At 28.7% G+C, this 18669-nt stretch overlaps 2 protein-coding genes across 3 annotated transcripts; one reads left to right on the forward strand and one right to left on the reverse strand.

Annotated features, from left to right (window-relative positions):
• The first annotated feature begins 632 nt into the window (after nucleotides 1-632).
• On the forward strand, nucleotides 633-5786 carry LOC119678518 (protein transport protein Sec23A). 2 transcript variants are annotated; one of them, XM_038090378.1, is made up of 6 exons: nucleotides 633-911; nucleotides 969-2236; nucleotides 2301-2454; nucleotides 2522-3070; nucleotides 3240-3260; nucleotides 5573-5786. In XM_038090378.1, the coding sequence occupies exons 1-6, from the start codon at nucleotides 633-635 to the stop codon at nucleotides 5660-5662; spliced, it is 2361 nt and encodes a 786-aa protein (XP_037946306.1). In that variant the 3' UTR covers nucleotides 5663-5786. The 2 variants fall into 2 exon arrangements, with proteins under 2 accessions (XP_037946306.1, XP_037946307.1); XM_038090379.1 differs by lacking the exon at nucleotides 3240-3260 and having other exon boundaries at nucleotides 5573-5662.
• A 325-nt stretch (nucleotides 5787-6111) lies between these two features.
• Nucleotides 6112-11256, reverse strand: LOC119685382 (calcineurin B homologous protein 1). Its single transcript, XM_038099645.1, has 3 exons — nucleotides 11110-11256; nucleotides 7756-8019; nucleotides 6112-6584 (listed from the first exon to the last, which is right to left on the reverse strand). Exons 1-3 carry the CDS (start codon nucleotides 11174-11176, stop codon nucleotides 6346-6348), a joined length of 570 nt encoding a protein of 189 aa, XP_037955573.1. The 5' UTR covers nucleotides 11177-11256; the 3' UTR covers nucleotides 6112-6345.
• Between the last annotated feature and the right edge of the window lie 7413 nt (nucleotides 11257-18669).

The following is an 18669-nucleotide window of genomic DNA, read 5'->3' on the forward strand; positions in this document are numbered from 1 at the left end:
AAAAATATTATTTTACTTTAAAATGCAATTACATATAAAAGAGATATTTTCAACTCTACGATTTGTGTTTATATTGACAATAACAGTTGCTCCATATCGTGAGATATATAAAAGTTTAATAATTAATATTTTGCAAATTTCTTTATTCTTTAATTTAAATTAGTTTTGTCTTTAAGAATATTCTAATCTCAATCGAGAAAACTGCTAGTATTCATAATATTTTTAATGACAAATTTCGTAATATGTATTTATAAAAACTCTTATATATAAGATGTATTGCAAAACAAATGTATTATACATGTATGTTATATATTTTGTGATAATTAGGAGAAACTTTATTGTTGATAACAGCATTTATTATGTATATATACAAATTTTAAACTGATAGGAAATAATTTTCAGAACATTGAAAACTTTTTTGCGTGCGTCAGAATTGTTAAATCGGACTTTTTAACCTATCTTAGTGCCACCCTAGGCATACTGTATTATCGACAATTGATTTTGTTGACAGGTCAGTGACGACAGTGACGTGGCTAGGCTAGCAAATTTTCCGACATTTTGGCACAGCTTTATTATTTAATATAATAAGTTGAAAGAATTAGCGGTTGTGGTTAAAAAATTGCCTTTTTATAATGACCACGTATGAAGAGTTTATACAGCAGAACGAGGATCGTGATGGCGTGCGCCTTACATGGAATGTTTGGCCATCTAGTCGAATTGATGCAAGTAGGATGGTAGTACCGCTGGCGTGTCTCTACCAGCCACTAAAAGAGCGACCAGATTTGCCACCAATACAATATGAACCAGTGCTATGCACTCGTGGCAATTGTCGTGCCATATTAAATCCTCTCTGCCAAGTAGATTACAGAGCGAAGCTGTGGGTTTGTAATTTCTGTTTTCAAAGAAATCCAGTAAGTGTGTAAAAATATTATAATTATATTTTGTAAACATAATTTTGTTGTATATAGTTTCCACCGCAATATGCAGCAATATCTGAACAACATCAACCCGCTGAGTTGATACCAAGTTTTAGCACAATCGAGTACACAATTACACGAGCGCCCTGTATGCCACCTGTTTTTATATTTTTAGTTGATACATGCATGGATGAAGAGGAATTAGACGCATTAAAGGATTCGTTACAAATGTCTTTAAGTTTGCTGCCACCAAATGCATTGGTCGGTTTAATAACATTTGGTAAAATGATACAAGTGCACGAACTGGTGGTTAAAGGTTATTCCAAAAGTTACGTTTTTCGTGGTACAAAGGATTTGACTGCCAAACAAGTACAGGAAATGCTTGGAATTGGAAGAGGTGGTGGCGTTGCGCCTGGTGGACCAGGTCAACCAGGGCAACAAATGCCCGCACCTGGGCAGCAACGTGCACCTACTGCCGCTGCTCCGCCTGTAAATCGTTTCTTGCAACCGATATCAAAATGTGATATTGTATTGGGAGATTTATTGAGTGAACTGCAGCGTGATCCTTGGCCAGTACCTCAGGGCAAACGTTACCTGCGGTCTACTGGAGCTGCTTTAGCTATTGCTGTTGGCTTGCTCGAATGCACCTACCCGAATACCGGTGGGCGCATTTTGTCATTCGTTGGTGGACCTTGCTCCCAGGGTCCCGGTCAAGTAGTCGATGATGAACTAAAACATCCAATAAGATCACATCACGATATACATAAGGATAACGTTAAATTTATGAAGAAAGCCATTAAACATTACGAAGCGCTGGCGTTACGTACAGCTACGAATGGTCACTGCATAGATATATATTCGTGTGCATTGGATCAGACAGGTTTAATGGAAATGAAACAATGCTGTAACTCTACCGGTGGTCATATGGTTATGGGTGATTCGTTTAATTCTTCTTTATTCAAACAAACTTTTCAACGTGTGTTTGCGCGCGATGCACGTGGCGATCTTAAAATGGGTTTCAACGGCACGCTGGAGGTAAAGTGTTCGCGTGAGCTAAAGATCTCTGGTGGGATTGGCTCGTGTGTGTCATTGAATGTGAAGAGCCCGTCGGTATCGGACGTTGAAATTGGCATGGGTAACACGGTGCAATGGAAATTATGCACGCTGAATCCCAGCTCGACATTAGCATTCTTCTTCGAGGTGGTGAATCAGCATGCAGCACCAATGCCACAAGGAGGACGTGGTTGCATACAGTTTATTACGCAATATCAGCACCCAAGTGGACAGCGACGCATTAGAGTAACCACATTAGCAAGAAAGTAAATCAATAACAATGATCAGCGTAACTTTAATATTCTAATGAAAAATTTTCCGTTTATGTAGTTGGGCCGACGCCACAACGAATATACATCATATAAGCGCAGGATTTGATCAAGAAGCTGCTGCTGTTATAATGTCACGAATGGCTGTTTATCGTGCTGAGACGGATGAGGGTCCCGATATATTGCGCTGGGTGGATAGGCAACTTATACGTCTGGTATGTAATTATTGTAAATAATTTAAGTAAAATAATATTTTGTCTTTCGTACTTTGTTTTATTGTAGTGTCAAAAATTCGGTGAATACAGCAAGGATGATCCAAACAGTTTTCGATTGGCGCAAAACTTTAGTTTGTTCCCACAATTCATGTATCATCTGCGTCGTTCACAATTCCTCCAAGTATTCAACAATTCGCCTGACGAGACCACATTCTATCGACACATGCTGATGCGCGAAGACCTTACCCAATCATTAATTATGATTCAACCAATTCTATATAGTTATTCATTTAATGGTCCACCAGAGCCGGTGTTGTTAGATACATCATCCATACAGCCCGATCGAATTTTGCTGATGGACACATTCTTTCAAATTCTGATATATCACGGCGAAACAATAGCACAGTGGCGTGCACTAAAGTACCAGGATATGGTTGAATACGAAAACTTCAAACAATTGCTGCAAGCACCTGTAGATGATGCTCAAGAAATACTCCAAACACGGTTTCCTATGCCTAGGTATATCGATACTGATCATGGCGGCTCTCAGGCGCGTTTCCTCTTATCGAAAGTGAATCCTTCACAGACACACAACAATATGTACGCTTACGGACAGGTAAGTTTTGTTTTAATTTCTTCGGCTTTATATTCCATTATTTAAATTTATGATTTAATATTTTTACTTCTCTTTTTGTTTTTGTACCTGTTTACGTTGTTTTTTGTCAAATTAATTTGAATGTTCTTAAACATTTTTTGTGTTTAAACTTCAATGAAATGAAATGTAGCCGCCAATTGGTCAATCGACGGTATTTATAATTTTATTTTATTTTATTTTGTTTAAGATTTTGTCAACATTTTTGGTGCTGGTTAAGGTCTATATTTCTTATGACCTAATTTAATAACTTTTTACAAATTCATTGATCATAAACCCGAAATAAACATTTGGTGATGGTGTGGTGTTTGAATAATGATACCTATAATTTTAGCTATAGTAATTGGGTTGTATATACTGAGAAACTAACGACAATTTTGGTATATGTTAAAAAATAGTTTTAAGATACTTCAAAATAATATTAAATTTATCGAGATAAAGGGAGTGATGTTTATGTTTGAGTGTGAAGTACATTAGGTATAGTGCCAGGAGATCTAATGTTTTGTTCCCAGGAGTTCTAATGTATAGGGTTGTCCTATAAAGCCTTGTTGCCTTTAAAAACTCAAGCTTGTCGGCGAAAATTTAGTGTTGTTGATTTTTGTTATAACTTAAATAAATGTACTGCGAGCAAGAGATTTATGAATATGGGGTCTCCTAGTGAAAGGAAGCTCTGTAAAATCAATACCAATCTTATTGCTCTCAAATAATTCAAAAATGTTGGCTCGGTTTTCTATTTGCGAGATTATTAATTCTTTATCTGATATTAACATTGTTCTCAAGTATTTTTCTATGCACCGCATTTTTCGAATACAGTGGCCCAGGTTATTTATTGTAGTAACTACACATATGATTTGATACAATGACTGTGCTGTGCTGTCTATCGAGTCTAAAGGTTTACTCATCAGCGCAGTTATCATTATTATTCTGTTGTTTGACACACTAACATATAACTTTAATATTTTAATCAAAAAAATTAGCAAGAATTTTCTTCTTGATCCCTTAGCGCTTCTATATATATCCCATATATCTCTACCTTTCCTGAAATATGATTTTGACTTTGTTTTAGCAACGGAGGATTTCTTTTTGGCAAATTTATCAGATTGCTTAATCTTTTGAATCACTATATTCCAAAAACCTAGTGGAAGATGATTTTGTTGTTTATTCTTAAGACAGTCCCATACTAAGTTGGAATCAACATCGTACGAATGGCAAATTAGTTCTCCAACGGCAGTTTAGAACTCTAATGCCAGTTTGACAGTCCGATTATATTTGTAACTGTTTTAAAGATAGCGAAAATTTCTATTTAGAATGTGTTGAATATATTCTTATGGGTTTTGTATATTTGGTTCTTGACTCAAATTACTCCTGTCACAGTCCCACTTCCAAATTTTGACCTATCCGTATATCATAGGTACTAATAATATCATATTATATTATATATTATTCGTATCTTCCTTGAAAGTATACGTTTTTTCTTTATTGGTATTTAATTTCACTGCGAAGCGTTTCTCATAGTTGGTTTCCATTTTTGTTTTGTAGTCAGTCTACCGGAGAGTTTCCGAATTAGGAACTTAAAGGGTTCCAAAATTTTCTTGGTAACTCCTGTCTTTCTTTTATTACCTTTAATACGTATTGTAATTATCAGTGATACTTTTTCGTACAAATTTTTATGATCTTGTAATGTACGTTACACTAATATGTATTGTACATATTTATCTATTTTATTGTCTAAGGGTGGGAATATAAAAAACTGTGTTATAAGAATAAGATCCGGTTACTGCGCTTTATATCAGATCAACAAACTCTTTCATTAAATGTAATGTTTATTAAAAGTGCCAAGAAGATAAATACTACATTTTATATATGCAGCAGTCATAACGACGATTAAGTACAAAAGAGCAAGTAACAAGTTCTTTGTGGTCGGTCCTATTGTATATAAGAGAGAGTACGTCGTAGCTGGTTGGTACTTGCTATCCACTGTCGGCATGCACCGTTATAACTGCCGGTGTCTAAAATATTGATATTATTCTTGAAAAGATATTGGTACTAGTCCTTGCGAAACAGATTAAATATTTTTCAGATTCGTATTGTTGGGTTGAGAAACAATGGTCTAATATTAATACTTTTGTACATTATATTAATACATATTATAATTTTCAAATCAATGAAGAACCATATCACATTATTAAGGTTCATCGTTTCTTAACTATAAGGAATTCCAATAGTGACATAAAGTTTATGGTACAAGCATGCATACTGTGTTCAACTTTCGCATCCATTTAATGTTCATATTTTTCATAACTTAACTATTTTAATCTATAATCTCATTCTTAATCCTTTTCCTTCTCAATCGCATTATTCATATAATTTAATAATTTTTTTATCTTAACAAAGATACCTTTAAACCCTTTCTAATATATCTTAACTTAACTTACATTTATTTAATTATTCTACATATTTTTCCAGGATGGAGGTGCGCCTGTACTCACTGATGATGTTTCCCTTCAATTGTTCATGGAACACTTGAAGAAGTTGGCCGTATCATCAACTACATGAATTAGACTGTGGAACCGAGTTAAATTTTATTTTAGAAATATCCTAGCATTTATAAGAAGACGCTTAATGCAATGTTGGTCTGTCGGAACTTAGTGTTTTCAGTTTTCAGTTTTCTGTTTATCGTCTATGTTGTTTTTTTTTTTAGAAAAGTTATTCAATTACAAATATAAAATATATATAAAAATACATTAAACTTCCCCTAAAATAATATAGTGCGCTTATATGTAATTAAACAAATTTATATAATATAATTAAATATAAATGAAAACAAATGCAGATTTGTTGTTTGTTAAATTCTGACTTCTGACTTCAGTATATATTTTAACTTTATGCAATCTTTATGCAAATACATAATAATTCGTAAATACATCAATCTTTGTGCTTAAAACTACTTGAAAAAGACAAAAATAAAGTTTAAGTAAATTGAAAAAGCTTCAAATAACTTTACAAATGCAAAATAGCAAAAGCAGAAAATTATAGAAAAAACGGAATGAAATTATGCTATTAGAATTTAATATCAAAATGTGTTTGCTTTGACGAAATAATATTAACAAGGTTAATTAATGTACATTAAAAATAATACTTTTCTAAATTCAAAAGTAATTAATTGCCTGCTGCTCTTTGATCAATTTTTCTAGTTTCATTATGCGATTATTATAATTCCATGCCTATGGCTTTTTTCACTAATTTAGAAAACGGATTGACATTTTCTGTTCCACATCGGTACGTTCCAGTGCCTTGCAAAAATCCTCAAAAGAAATTTTCCCTTGGCAACACAGATCGGCTTCTAGGATTGTGCGTTCAGCTATGCTGATCAATTGGTCCTGACTTATATTTGCTCCGACCATCATGTGCAATATGCTCAGTAGTTCGTCCCTACTAATTACGCCATCATCATCCAAATCGTACATTTTGAAGGCAACTGAAAGTAGTGCAAAGAAATAATTCATTTAAAATTATATATATGTTATATGTGTGATATATAATAGAGTATCAGATATTTAAAAGCCTTCATTAGGCAGGTGCATAATTTGAATATAAACCAAAAACTAAATTTTATAATGAGTTTGCTATTTAGCAAACTTTCGCAGGCCTGGTTGGATAACCATTTGTTGGTTACTCAAGCAGGTAAATGACAAATTTTCAATCGCACAAGATGGTTGGAGAATTGAGCACTTAAGAAATATTACTCGTATTGATTATTATTAACAATTATTATTATTAAGACTAAGATTAACCATCAATATTAAGACTAAGATATTGTAATTCAATAGTATTTCCTTGAATCTAGATTTTGGGTTATCATGGGTTTTCGGGACATGAAACTACCATATAGACTGACTTTATTTTTAATAGCACATAAAATGAAGGTTATAAAGTTATAGTCTACCAAATAGAGATGGCTTATATTTTTTTAATATAGGGTAGGATAAAACCAGGCACCATAGTCAGTTGACAACTGTACGTGAACCCCAAGGAAGAATTTAGTACCTAATTAAACTACTCTAATCCGAATTTCGTAGTTTCTTTGATGAATCAAAAAAAAAAATCGCGTAGAGAGAGAGAGAGAGAGAGAGAGAGAGAGAGAGAGAGAGAGAGAGAGAGAGAGAGAGCGAGAGAAAGAGAAACACGACATTATAATATAAAAATTTCCATTTAATTATCCCAAATGCTGGACAATAATGGACGATATATGTAGTTTTTTCAAAATTTATTTTATTTCTTCCGCAGAGAAGCTTATGACTTGAAGACAGCAATAGGGCAGACTGTTTAGCCAAAAGACGCGTTGAGAACCCCTTTATTAGCATGGAAACTTTGTATAAGGTAAACAAGCGCTTTTTAAAATAGCTTCATTAATTCTTGTGAAGCTCAGGAAGACAAGCAAAAAGACTAATAACACTTCACACGTTTATGACGTTTATGCGGTTCAACGCAGAACAATTTTTTCTATTAGGAGACGGTAACTTGGAGCCAATCATTTCAAATAAAATGAATCCAATAAAGTTCTGAGGTTTAGAAATACTCTAGAACTGCTATAGGAGCTAAATAACGCAATTTTCCGTAAATCATAATTTTAGTATATTCTTTCTTACATTTCAATTTCTCTTCTCGACTGTTTAGTCTGTTTTCCTTTTTCACTTGTATCGGCCTGAAATGTGCGAGCACATTCATGAATTGTCTGAAATTTACACGATCATCTGTGCTGTCGGCAAAGAAGGCATGAACAATTCGTTCGCATAATGGGTTAATTGCCAATTCTGGTATTCTGAGGAAGTCATCACGAGACAATGTTCCACAATCTCCGCGATCCAATGAAGTAAACCGGGAATATAATCGCTCAATTTGCTTTGGTGTAACTATAAAAAATTAAAAAAATATATTAGCCATATTTTCTAATATTAGTTTAAATATAAAGATGAAAAAGTGATTAGTGGAAGTTTAAGGAGTTTTGTCACATCAAAGGGATATAACAAAAAAAAAACAAAAATGAATCGAAGTCATTGCTTTGTTTGTAGATGAAAACAGATGGGTAACGTTATAAAGAACAGCCTTGCAGTTGTGTATATGTGACAAGTAACTCTTTAGCATGTGACTATATTCTGCAGACATAACAGCCTTGGTTCCATCAACCTGGATATAAACGAAGTATCGAAGAAGACAATGCTAAACTTCATAGGTTTTAGAAGATAAAGTTATCATAGGATATCTGAAAAAACATTTTTAGAGTAGTCCTCAATAAGACGTTTATCTTGAAATGGATATTATCTTTTTTCTATCGTATTTCTTGTTAGTATTTTTGTGATGAATTATATGATCAATAGACGATTAAGTTATAGAAAACGGAAGAGATGAATGCCCCTTTAACATTAATGTCGTCGAGTGACTTTGAAATATACTTAGTAGTTTTATTTTCATTTTAATAGCATCAATGTTTTAAAGCTCATATTTTAATACAATGAAACAGATTGCAATTAAAAGACAATATAACTTATTAGTAGTCATATGTCACGCGGTAGGTCAAATAATTATATATATATAGTATTTAGTATTTTTTATTCTTATTTAAAAGCATGACTAAGCTGCATTTCCTTCCATCTTCTCTACACCCGTAGACACCAATTTTCAATTCCTTTCCTTATTTCAAATGTTATCAAGTTTTTTTGTTTTAATAATAATCAAATAATTTTAACATTACGCAAATGTATTCATTTGATAATGGCATATAATTATATTTTAAGATAATTTGTAGAAACCAAACTATGTATTATTTTTTCAAATTTGTTGGACATTGTCTATAATGAATTTTAAAGATATATGGGCTAGCTTTCTCGTATATTATCAGTGATAAATATATGTTAAAAATTTTCAGATAAACAACAGAACATTTAATTTTAAAGCAGGTACTAATTAAAAAACATTGATAACGATTGTACTTTGATAGTCAGCAAGATATAAAATAATTAGACTATGAAAAAATGCTACGATTTCCGTACAGGGCATATTTATATTATACATCTGATTCATTATATATATATAAATTTTGTTTTAATTTGATATTAGTTCTATAAGTATTAACCAATAAGGCTAAAATAAAAATATATCTGCATACTAAATGTTTGCTCAAAATTATAAGAATAATTTATATAAATAATATATATATCTAAAATGATTATATAGCCAACAAGCAAGATTTATTTATTTAAGATTTATATAATATAAATGTTTACAAAAACAATATAAATAAATAATTATAAAAAGAATATTTTATTATAAACTACAAGATATATACTCAAGGAGTATAGATCAAAACAAACGTCTTGAAATGAAATTTTATCTCTTAGTTTTAGAGTATAATAATATGTCACATTATTGGATATAGAGAATTAGTTATTTTATTTTATTTATTTATAAATATTAGAGTATTTTAATCTAAAATTAAATTTTTATATAAAGTAAATATAACGTTTATTATTATTATGCCATATTATTGCACATTCCACAATATGTAATAGTGTAGCAATTACAAATCTTACAAGTTTTGTTATGTCTAATAGACTAAGTTTTTCAATTCCTCGAAGTAGAAACCTAACGACCTAAATTTATGTTTATTTAATGGCATACCCTCATCTTTATGATTTCTACAGCAATATCTACTAGGAATATCCAATCTAGTCATGTGTATAATTATGAAATAATGAGTTTGTACTGATGGATATAAGCAAATAGATATATAGGTTCGATTAGGTGGGGTGGTACACCACGCTTCATTTGAGCACAAATAATAGCCTGTTGTTATACCACGCACAGTGACGCTGCTTTTATGCTAGACTTAGAAAACCATCAAAATAGGTATAAAGATCAAAGCGGTTAACACATAGACAAGGTCGAAATATAGGTTTTTTTGTTTTGTTATATATTTTATGTTAAAGTTTATTGAAAGAATGGTATGTTCTGTCTGCCTGTTACTATAGACCTGGTTTGTTCTATCTGCCTGTTACTATAGAACTGGTTTGTTCTGTCTGCCTGTTACTATAGACCTGGTTTGTTCTGTCTGCCTGTTACTATAGACCTTTGAAATTTCTTTTATAATTGAAGACATTAAAAATAAATGACTAGATTCCTATTTTTGTTATTATTAGTTTATTAGAAAGAGTAATATCGCCGGCTTATATATAAAATCGAGATTAATCCATATTAAATATGAGTTTTTTTATATGAAAAGCTAAACTTTCAATTAAAATCAATATAATTCAGGTAAATAATGACTTAACTGAAAGAAAGTAATAGAATATAGATCTGTGTTATATTCCGTAGAGATCTATATAACGACAACAATCTAATTATGTATACAACACCGCAAATCCAATCATAAATAAAATGCCATAAAACGTTCACTGTGAAATACTTTTCACATAACATATTTTAATGACCTAAAAATTATTGTTTTAGAAAACAGTTTTATTGTTAAGATAACAACACTGGAAAGATAAAACTTTAACCTTTTATTTATACAATTAACCTTGTAAATAATTTCACTGAGTCTACTGCACGCTTCACTGCGCTCCCTTTGTTCTGTTATTCCGAAAATGAACTTCTGACGTCAGCGTAACAAAAATATGGAATTTTAATTAAAGTTTTTAATGCAATGTTAATAAAATCAAACATACAAGAGAGCAAATGCATTGAAATCAAATTTGTTTATAAAATTTTATAAGAAATTTTTGTTATGTCACGTGATGGAAACAAAATGACTTCAACATTTTAGGTAAAGAAACACAAAAAAATTGTATTGGAAAGGAATGTTTACATTATTAATTAACAATTAAAAATGTTCAAATATTGCAATAAATAATTGTTCAAATATTTACAAAAAATATATATATAATTCACTATTTATGTGAGACGCGTACCAACGGTATGAAAAACTCAAGCAATTTAACTCTTACATCCTGTTTCCTCTTGTATTTGTGCGATCTCTTCCGATCTCAGAAGCAACGAGGATTTATTGCCCATTTTAATTCAAACTTTTCAATTATATAAATAAAATAATATTTCAATAAATACTGATATATAACTGCTACGACACACTCGATGCAATTCACTGAACTAAATTATTTTTGAGAACGAACTAACCACATGACAGAGTTGCCAGCGTTGCGTGTTAACAATGTTTTTTTGACATATACTGTGTAAATGAATTTTAAGTGTGCAATGCACAATATTTATTTAGGCCGGAGTCGAGTAAATTGAGGGAAATAGTAAATTATGTCGGTATGGTAGCGATGTTGGCATTTATTAGAATTTCGAGTAGGGTAAATTAGATAAAAATTAGGTGTTACCAAAGTGAAAATTTTATGATGCTTAATAAATAAATTTGAAAACTTTTAACCAAAAATTATAATTAAGTGCAACAAATAAATAAATAAATATTAACATAAGTCCAGTGCAAAAAATCCCTAGGAAATTTTAATTTACTTTACCTCAATTTACTCGAACTTGCACACGGTCTTAACAGTACTTGCAAAATTATACGCCTTTCCTTAAAATTGGAAACTGTAAGTATTAGATTACTAGCGGTTTATAAAATAGATTACTAGCGGTTTTTCTTCAAAACATATTAAAATTATAGCAATTAAGTCCTAAAAAGTACAAATTCCACCATTTATTACTGAACACTGCTTTGTGACGAGTTACAGATAGCCTCTTGACTTAATTTCAGTTTTATATTTTGTATTGAAAACAACAACAATTGTGTTCATGCCGTGCCCGTGACACTCTACATAACATGGCCCTAAATTGAATTATTTATTAAGGTAAGTACAAATACTAAATGTATATAATAATAGGGTACTCACCCTGTCTTGCAAAGTCAATGCAAGGTGCATGTAATACAAGAATGATATACTAAAATTGCAAGACTGCGAAGTTCTCTGTTACAGCATTGCGACATCAAAATGAAACAGCTGTTTTTTCACCTACCACATCCACATAAGAAGCAAAGAAAATATTTTATAATTGTGGGGTTGAGTTGGCAACGTGTGGCTACATGACAGCTGCTCAACAGCAATGAATAGAGTACTGTGCGTAATACTTCTGCTGATATTTGTTTTTAAATTTATAATATAATCAATTAGTTTTTATGGCTGCAATAATAAATAAACTCCATTTGTTTTTATAATATATTCTTTTAAATTAGGACAGAATTCCTATAATGTGTGTTATGTTCTTAACTCACACAGTCAAGCTATAATTTCATTAAAAAAATATTAGTAATAGATTAGTGATTAACGTATTACTGGTCTTAATTTGAACATTCTTATAGTATTTATATCAAATAATTTTTTATTTCATCTAATACTACCAGTAAATAAATGTACTTACAATTTGTATCCATAAAAATTAAGGTTCAATTAAATAAAAACAACTTATATTTAACTATAAGTCTATAACCATATTCATCAATAATTGTGATATTGTATTGAATGCACAGCAAATACACAATATTTAAAAACGTTGATGCTATCAAATAATGGCAACTCTGTGATACTTTTACGCATTTTTCTTTTGTGTAGCTATCAGCTGGTTGCTTTAAATTTGCACAGTCATCAGTGCTGCCAAATGCCTTTTTAATTTTATATGATTTTTAGATACTAAAATACTTTTAATCAATACGTGTAATTTTTTTTTCAGAGTAGGAAAAAAATAACATTAAGTTTGGTTAAAAGAAATTAGCAGTATTTTAAAATATGTTGAATGCTTTTGTTTGACATGTTTTTTAACTTAAATTTTAGAACATAGTTTTTAGTAAACAGTCATAACAGACTGATTTTTGAATTTGGACGTACTAGAACTTTAGTCTTTTATGTTTTTGCAAGTATTTTAAGAACATTGTTGTTGCTTCACCTGCTGTTTGTTTATACCTGCATTAGCAATAATTTATTTAAAACAATTAAAAAATTGTATCATCCGTGTAAAGTAACGATGATAAGTTTAAATTTTGTCAGTTATCCGATATATAACATATGCATTATAAGTAACCTAACCAGTCGTTTATTGCCTTATAAATATTTTTCATAAATTCAATATACACTAATATTAAAAAGGTTTTAAAGACCGCAAAAGAATATATGCATTAGTTACTATGTATGTATTATATTTTAGATATAAATCAAGCGAAATATGTATATCTAATTCTCAAATAAGATGTATTACTTGCCATCTGAATGTCAGCAATGCGATGGAAATAAATAGAAATTCTAAGCCATTTTCTTTTTTATATTAAAATTTCTATTCAATGGTTATTGGCCTTTATTGCAATTTATAAGCAAAATAAATTTTAAAGTAAACGTGAATTATAATACTCAAATAGAATACTTAACAACTAAATTAAGTCTATGAGAATTATATTGTCTAAGATACGAATAAACTTATAAACTTAACTTAGGCGTTGAATCTATTAAATATTATAATTCGCATTTGCTTTAAAATTAATTTTCTTTTTGTTTGGTAAATGGCAAATGGAATTGAATGACATTGTTAATATAAAAGTTAAAGTACTATGTAGTTTGAATCGGTATTCCTACTTCCAGAATATTTTATGTGATTTAAGTCAAAAATTTTTACCTCAACAGCTGTTGCGTAAACTTTTTAATATATAAATGCAATTATTATACGATTTTCATTTCGTATAACTTTTGTCAACATTGAAAGAATATTCGATTATGGTTTATATCTGAAATAGAACATCAAAATATTGCTAAAGTAAATCATGTATAAAACATCATAATTTTATAGTTATACGGCCTTATTCATAAAAATTTCTTAAAATGCTTTTTAAATACATTTTAGTTAAAATGTATTTTAACTTTATAATGGCCTTATAATGCACATTATTCATAAACGTATTATAAACCTTTGATAACTATAATACAAATGTTAATAACATTACTGTTAAACACAAAACATTTTACAACACTGTGAGAAATATGAATTAATGCAGCACAAAAATAAAAATTTAAAAAATTTTTTAAGATTAATAAATCGTTATTTAATTTGCAATTTCATTAAAAGTTTTTTTCAATAAATGTTTTTAATATAACATTAGGTTTCTTTCGATTTGTTGAATTATCATCACATATTTCTTCACAGTCAGATAAGGAACTAAAGTTGATAGCCGCAGAAAAAATGTCATTATAAGGTATTTTGGAGTCATTTTCATTGTAAGTAACTGCAAGATTGTGCAATACTGCAAGTGCGACTATAACTGTTTTCGCATTCTCCAATGATATATTCAACCCATCTAGAAGACAACAAAATCTTTGCTTCCATACACCAAAGCATCTTTCAATTGTATTTTTGGTGGCAATGTGTGCAGCATTGTATCGTTCTTCTTTTGTGTTTGTGGTTTCAGTATTGGAGTGAATAGGTATGGTTGAAGTTTGTATCCTGAATCGCCAACCAAGCTCCCTTTGGATTTTCCTGCCTCTAATTGTTCTTTAAGAATTGATTCATCGAAAATCCGGCAGTCGTGTGTACTACTTCTCCATCTTGCGACTACATCGCAAAGCTACTAGAACTTGTAATCTTGCGGAAGTTCCAGCGCCTCTACTATCAAACGTTAAGTCCTGTTTCACTAAGTCAATTATTTTTTCTACGACCTTTTTTGAAAATCGGTACCTTAGTTGAAATTCATCATCCCGCAGCATAAACGGATCTCCATGTTGTTTATATATTTTTAAATGGCGACAATTTTTTTTGGCTATTCCATTTAAAAAATCTACACAATAGTTTCGTTTTTAATTATATAAAAAAATAAAAAAATTATATAATTATATAAAATTATACAAAAAATTAAATTAAATACTCACCAATTTCTTTAATTATGCTTATAGCATCCATATTTAATTGTAATTCACCCAATAAAAATTACTACACAATCAAAAATTGTGCTTAAAATGCTGTTATAGAAGGTATAAACCTATTATAAATTTTGACATATTTTAACAGCATTTTAACAGCATTTTAAGTTTAAAATACGTTTATGAATACAGTTTTATAAATGCTTTATAACACTGTTAAATAACGTTTATGAATAACATTTTCGATAAAATGTATTACAAACCTACTATAACTTTTTATGAATAAGGCCGATAGTATTCAACGATCTGAATACTTGAAAAATTGGAAAGTTCAAAAACTGAAGCACTAGTTTGTATATCAAAAGATAATATCTGACCATTGTGTTAATAGTGCAAAGATATTAGAAGTCCTTTTATTATATAAATTTAATATATAATAATTTATATTCATGAATGTGAGTTTGAATAAAAAAACATATAATATTAATAATTGTTGTAATTATAATAAAATATTTAATAATTATGTCCTAGAAACATATAAATCATACTCACCGTCTTAGTTTTCATTATAAAATTAAACGAAATGAATTAATTTTTTATAATGTTTTTTATTATTTCGGTTTAAATAAAAACGATTTTTTTTTAGGTTTTAATTATGTGGATATATCTATTTATATCTAAATATGACAGAGTTGTGAACGTCGATTTAAATATTTAAAAAAATTTTTTTTTGTCAGACCATTTTGACTTACATTTTTTTTGCTCGTAAGATATCTAACTTACCATTTTACAATAAGTTTAAATAAATGAATTGTGCTTCCAGACGATCTTAACATATATAAAATATAAATAAAAAATCAAAACAATATATATCAATAAAATATTTCCTTATGAGCAACATAAACGGACATATGTAGAGACTATCAAAGATTATTTTATTAAAACTAAATTACTAATATAAATTCGACAATTTGTTAATATAAGTTTCAGTTTTCAAATCATATATCATATATAAACGAAATAATTTTAAATACATATAAAAAAAATTTAAATATAATACATCACATGAATTTATGTTTTTTAAATGTGACGTATTTAAATATGAGTTTTTAATATTTAATAATATTTCGTTAGTACATAAAGTTTTTTGTATTAAATTAATTTTATTTCTTAATTTTTGTTTTTTTTTATTTAATTTTTAAGCAAAACATACGTTTCCTAATTCAACTATAATAATTTATTTAATTGTAACTTTAGTATGAATTACAATTAATTTTGAATTTTTTATTCTAGTTAAAATTTTAAAATTTAAAATATTATGTATATTTTATTATATAAAATTTATCATTGCTATGAATTTTATATAGAAGTAATTATTTATCATATAAACTATTTAAAAAATAATTTTAAAAAAAATTCTAATAAAAATAATTATTTTTTACTTACAGAAAAAAAAAAATAAAATACTTTGTTCTAATAAACTTATAGTCTTATTTAGTTATTTATTTAATGATTACTAGAAATGAAATGAAAATTAAAATGACTGTTTTAATTATAAAAAGAAGTTATTTTATTATATAAAAAAGTTTTTAAATTATGTATATAAATATTTATTACATTTAGTTAAAATTTAATTGTAATAAAAATTGATTTGTTGACATCATAAACTTCAGCTTCATCTAAGAAATTTTATTTATTATTTTATATTTAAAGTTTTTGTTCTTATACTAATATGTATCTTGAAGAGAACTATTAAATATATATATTTATATATATATATATATATAATAAATATTATAATTAATTTAATCAATCACGTTTGCCTCATGGCTTGTGCTCTTTGTCAATCGCCTACTGATTTTTTGGACCTTGCAACCTTGCCAAGCAGACATTTAATCACATCTTTAGTATATATAGTTTAAGATTAGGTATTCCTTAATTTTATATAAAAATATAATATTAAATATATTATTAAGATAAATTTATAGTAATTTATTTTATATCATTTAGTATTGTGTCACATACGTCAATTAAGAGATCTAGATCTATTGCGTATTTGATTCGGTACATAATTAAAAATTTATTAATTTTTTACTATTATATTATGATTTATTTTTTTATAATTGTTATTTTTATATATAACATAATATTAAAATTAAATAATATATTTATTTAAATTTAAATAATAATATTAAAAAAAGGCAGCTGTTAATTTTAATAAAAAATTGTTAACTAAAACACTGACTTATTTTATTTTTATTGCTATTTTTATATATAACATAATATCGGAATTAAATAATATATATTAATATATTTACTTACAATAAAGAATTATTAACTAAAACAAGGAAATTTGAAATAAAAAAAATGTCTGAAGAGAATTATTTTATAAGAAAAAAAAAAAAAATTTAATTCTAAAATAAAAGAAAATATATATCCATACTGGTAAAAATTTAAAGATGAAGTATATAACCTAAACAAAATACAAAAAAAATAGAACAAAGAAAAAAATATATTCCTACATATAGTTTGAGAGAGGGATAATATAAGACAATATGTATTAAATTAGTGTAAAAGATAATAGGGAAAAAAAGAAAGCTTGGAATAAAGATATATTGAATTAAGTTAGTTCCTACAAAAGGTATACACGTTTGAAACTGTTGTGGAACAGAGATCTATGGAGTAAGGTGTGTATGCATGTGTATGCATGTTTCTTTTTCACAGCGATATATCACGTTTGAATGAATAAAAATAAGTGGATGAAGTAAATAACAGAGAAAACAAGTTCCAATGCAGAGGTTTCAATAAAATTATTTAAATTGGTCGGAGGTGATATGAGAATGCAATGGATATAATGGCTGCAACTCATAGTTTACTCAGTGCTCTGAGCTGAAACAGAGCATATACAAGCTGTCAAATACTTTACAGTATCAAAATCAATCTGGATCCATTAATATCAGTAGCTGACATACATTGACCTTAATGTTTTAGCGTTAGTTAACTTATAGAAATGAGATTTATATATGAGTTAAGAGAGGCAAAGAGGTTTGGAAAATACATTATATCACACTCACGTTATGGACATTTAAATTGACTACAGGGAATATATACTTCATTTTAGAATATAAGATGTAATAATATTATCATCTTTATGTTTGGTATAGTTATTTTATCAAATATGATTTTTTCGGTGGGTAGTAAATTGGATCGCAAGAAGTTAGTGAACCTCGCTAATTACAGGATCATCGTCTTATAGTTATGAACATGTTGTAATCAATTTAGCAAACTCTATACTTGGAAAAAAGTATTAAGGATAGCTATTTTATTGTGCTCCAAGCTTTAGCTTGACTGAATTTAAGTTTAACCTAACCTAGATTGGCTTACAAACGTTTAAATAATAAATCACAGTACATTTTCAAAGACAGTTCACATAATTAAAGCAGAGAGCGGGTCCTTATCGTGTAGGTATGTAGCGCCAACAATATGTATATAACCAATTACTAATAATGTGGAAAGGACGCAGCAGATTTTTATAGTTAACTAAAGTGAACTTCTCTATAGGGGATGACATATTTCTATATAAGATGTTTAGATATCACATTAAAGTCTATAATTTTTCCAATTGATCACGTTTCCTTTGTAGTCATT

Source organism: Teleopsis dalmanni, chromosome 2 (assembly GCF_002237135.1).
Source record: "Teleopsis dalmanni isolate 2A chromosome 2, ASM223713v2, whole genome shotgun sequence".
Classification (NCBI taxonomy): Eukaryota; Metazoa; Arthropoda; class Insecta; order Diptera; family Diopsidae; genus Teleopsis; species Teleopsis dalmanni.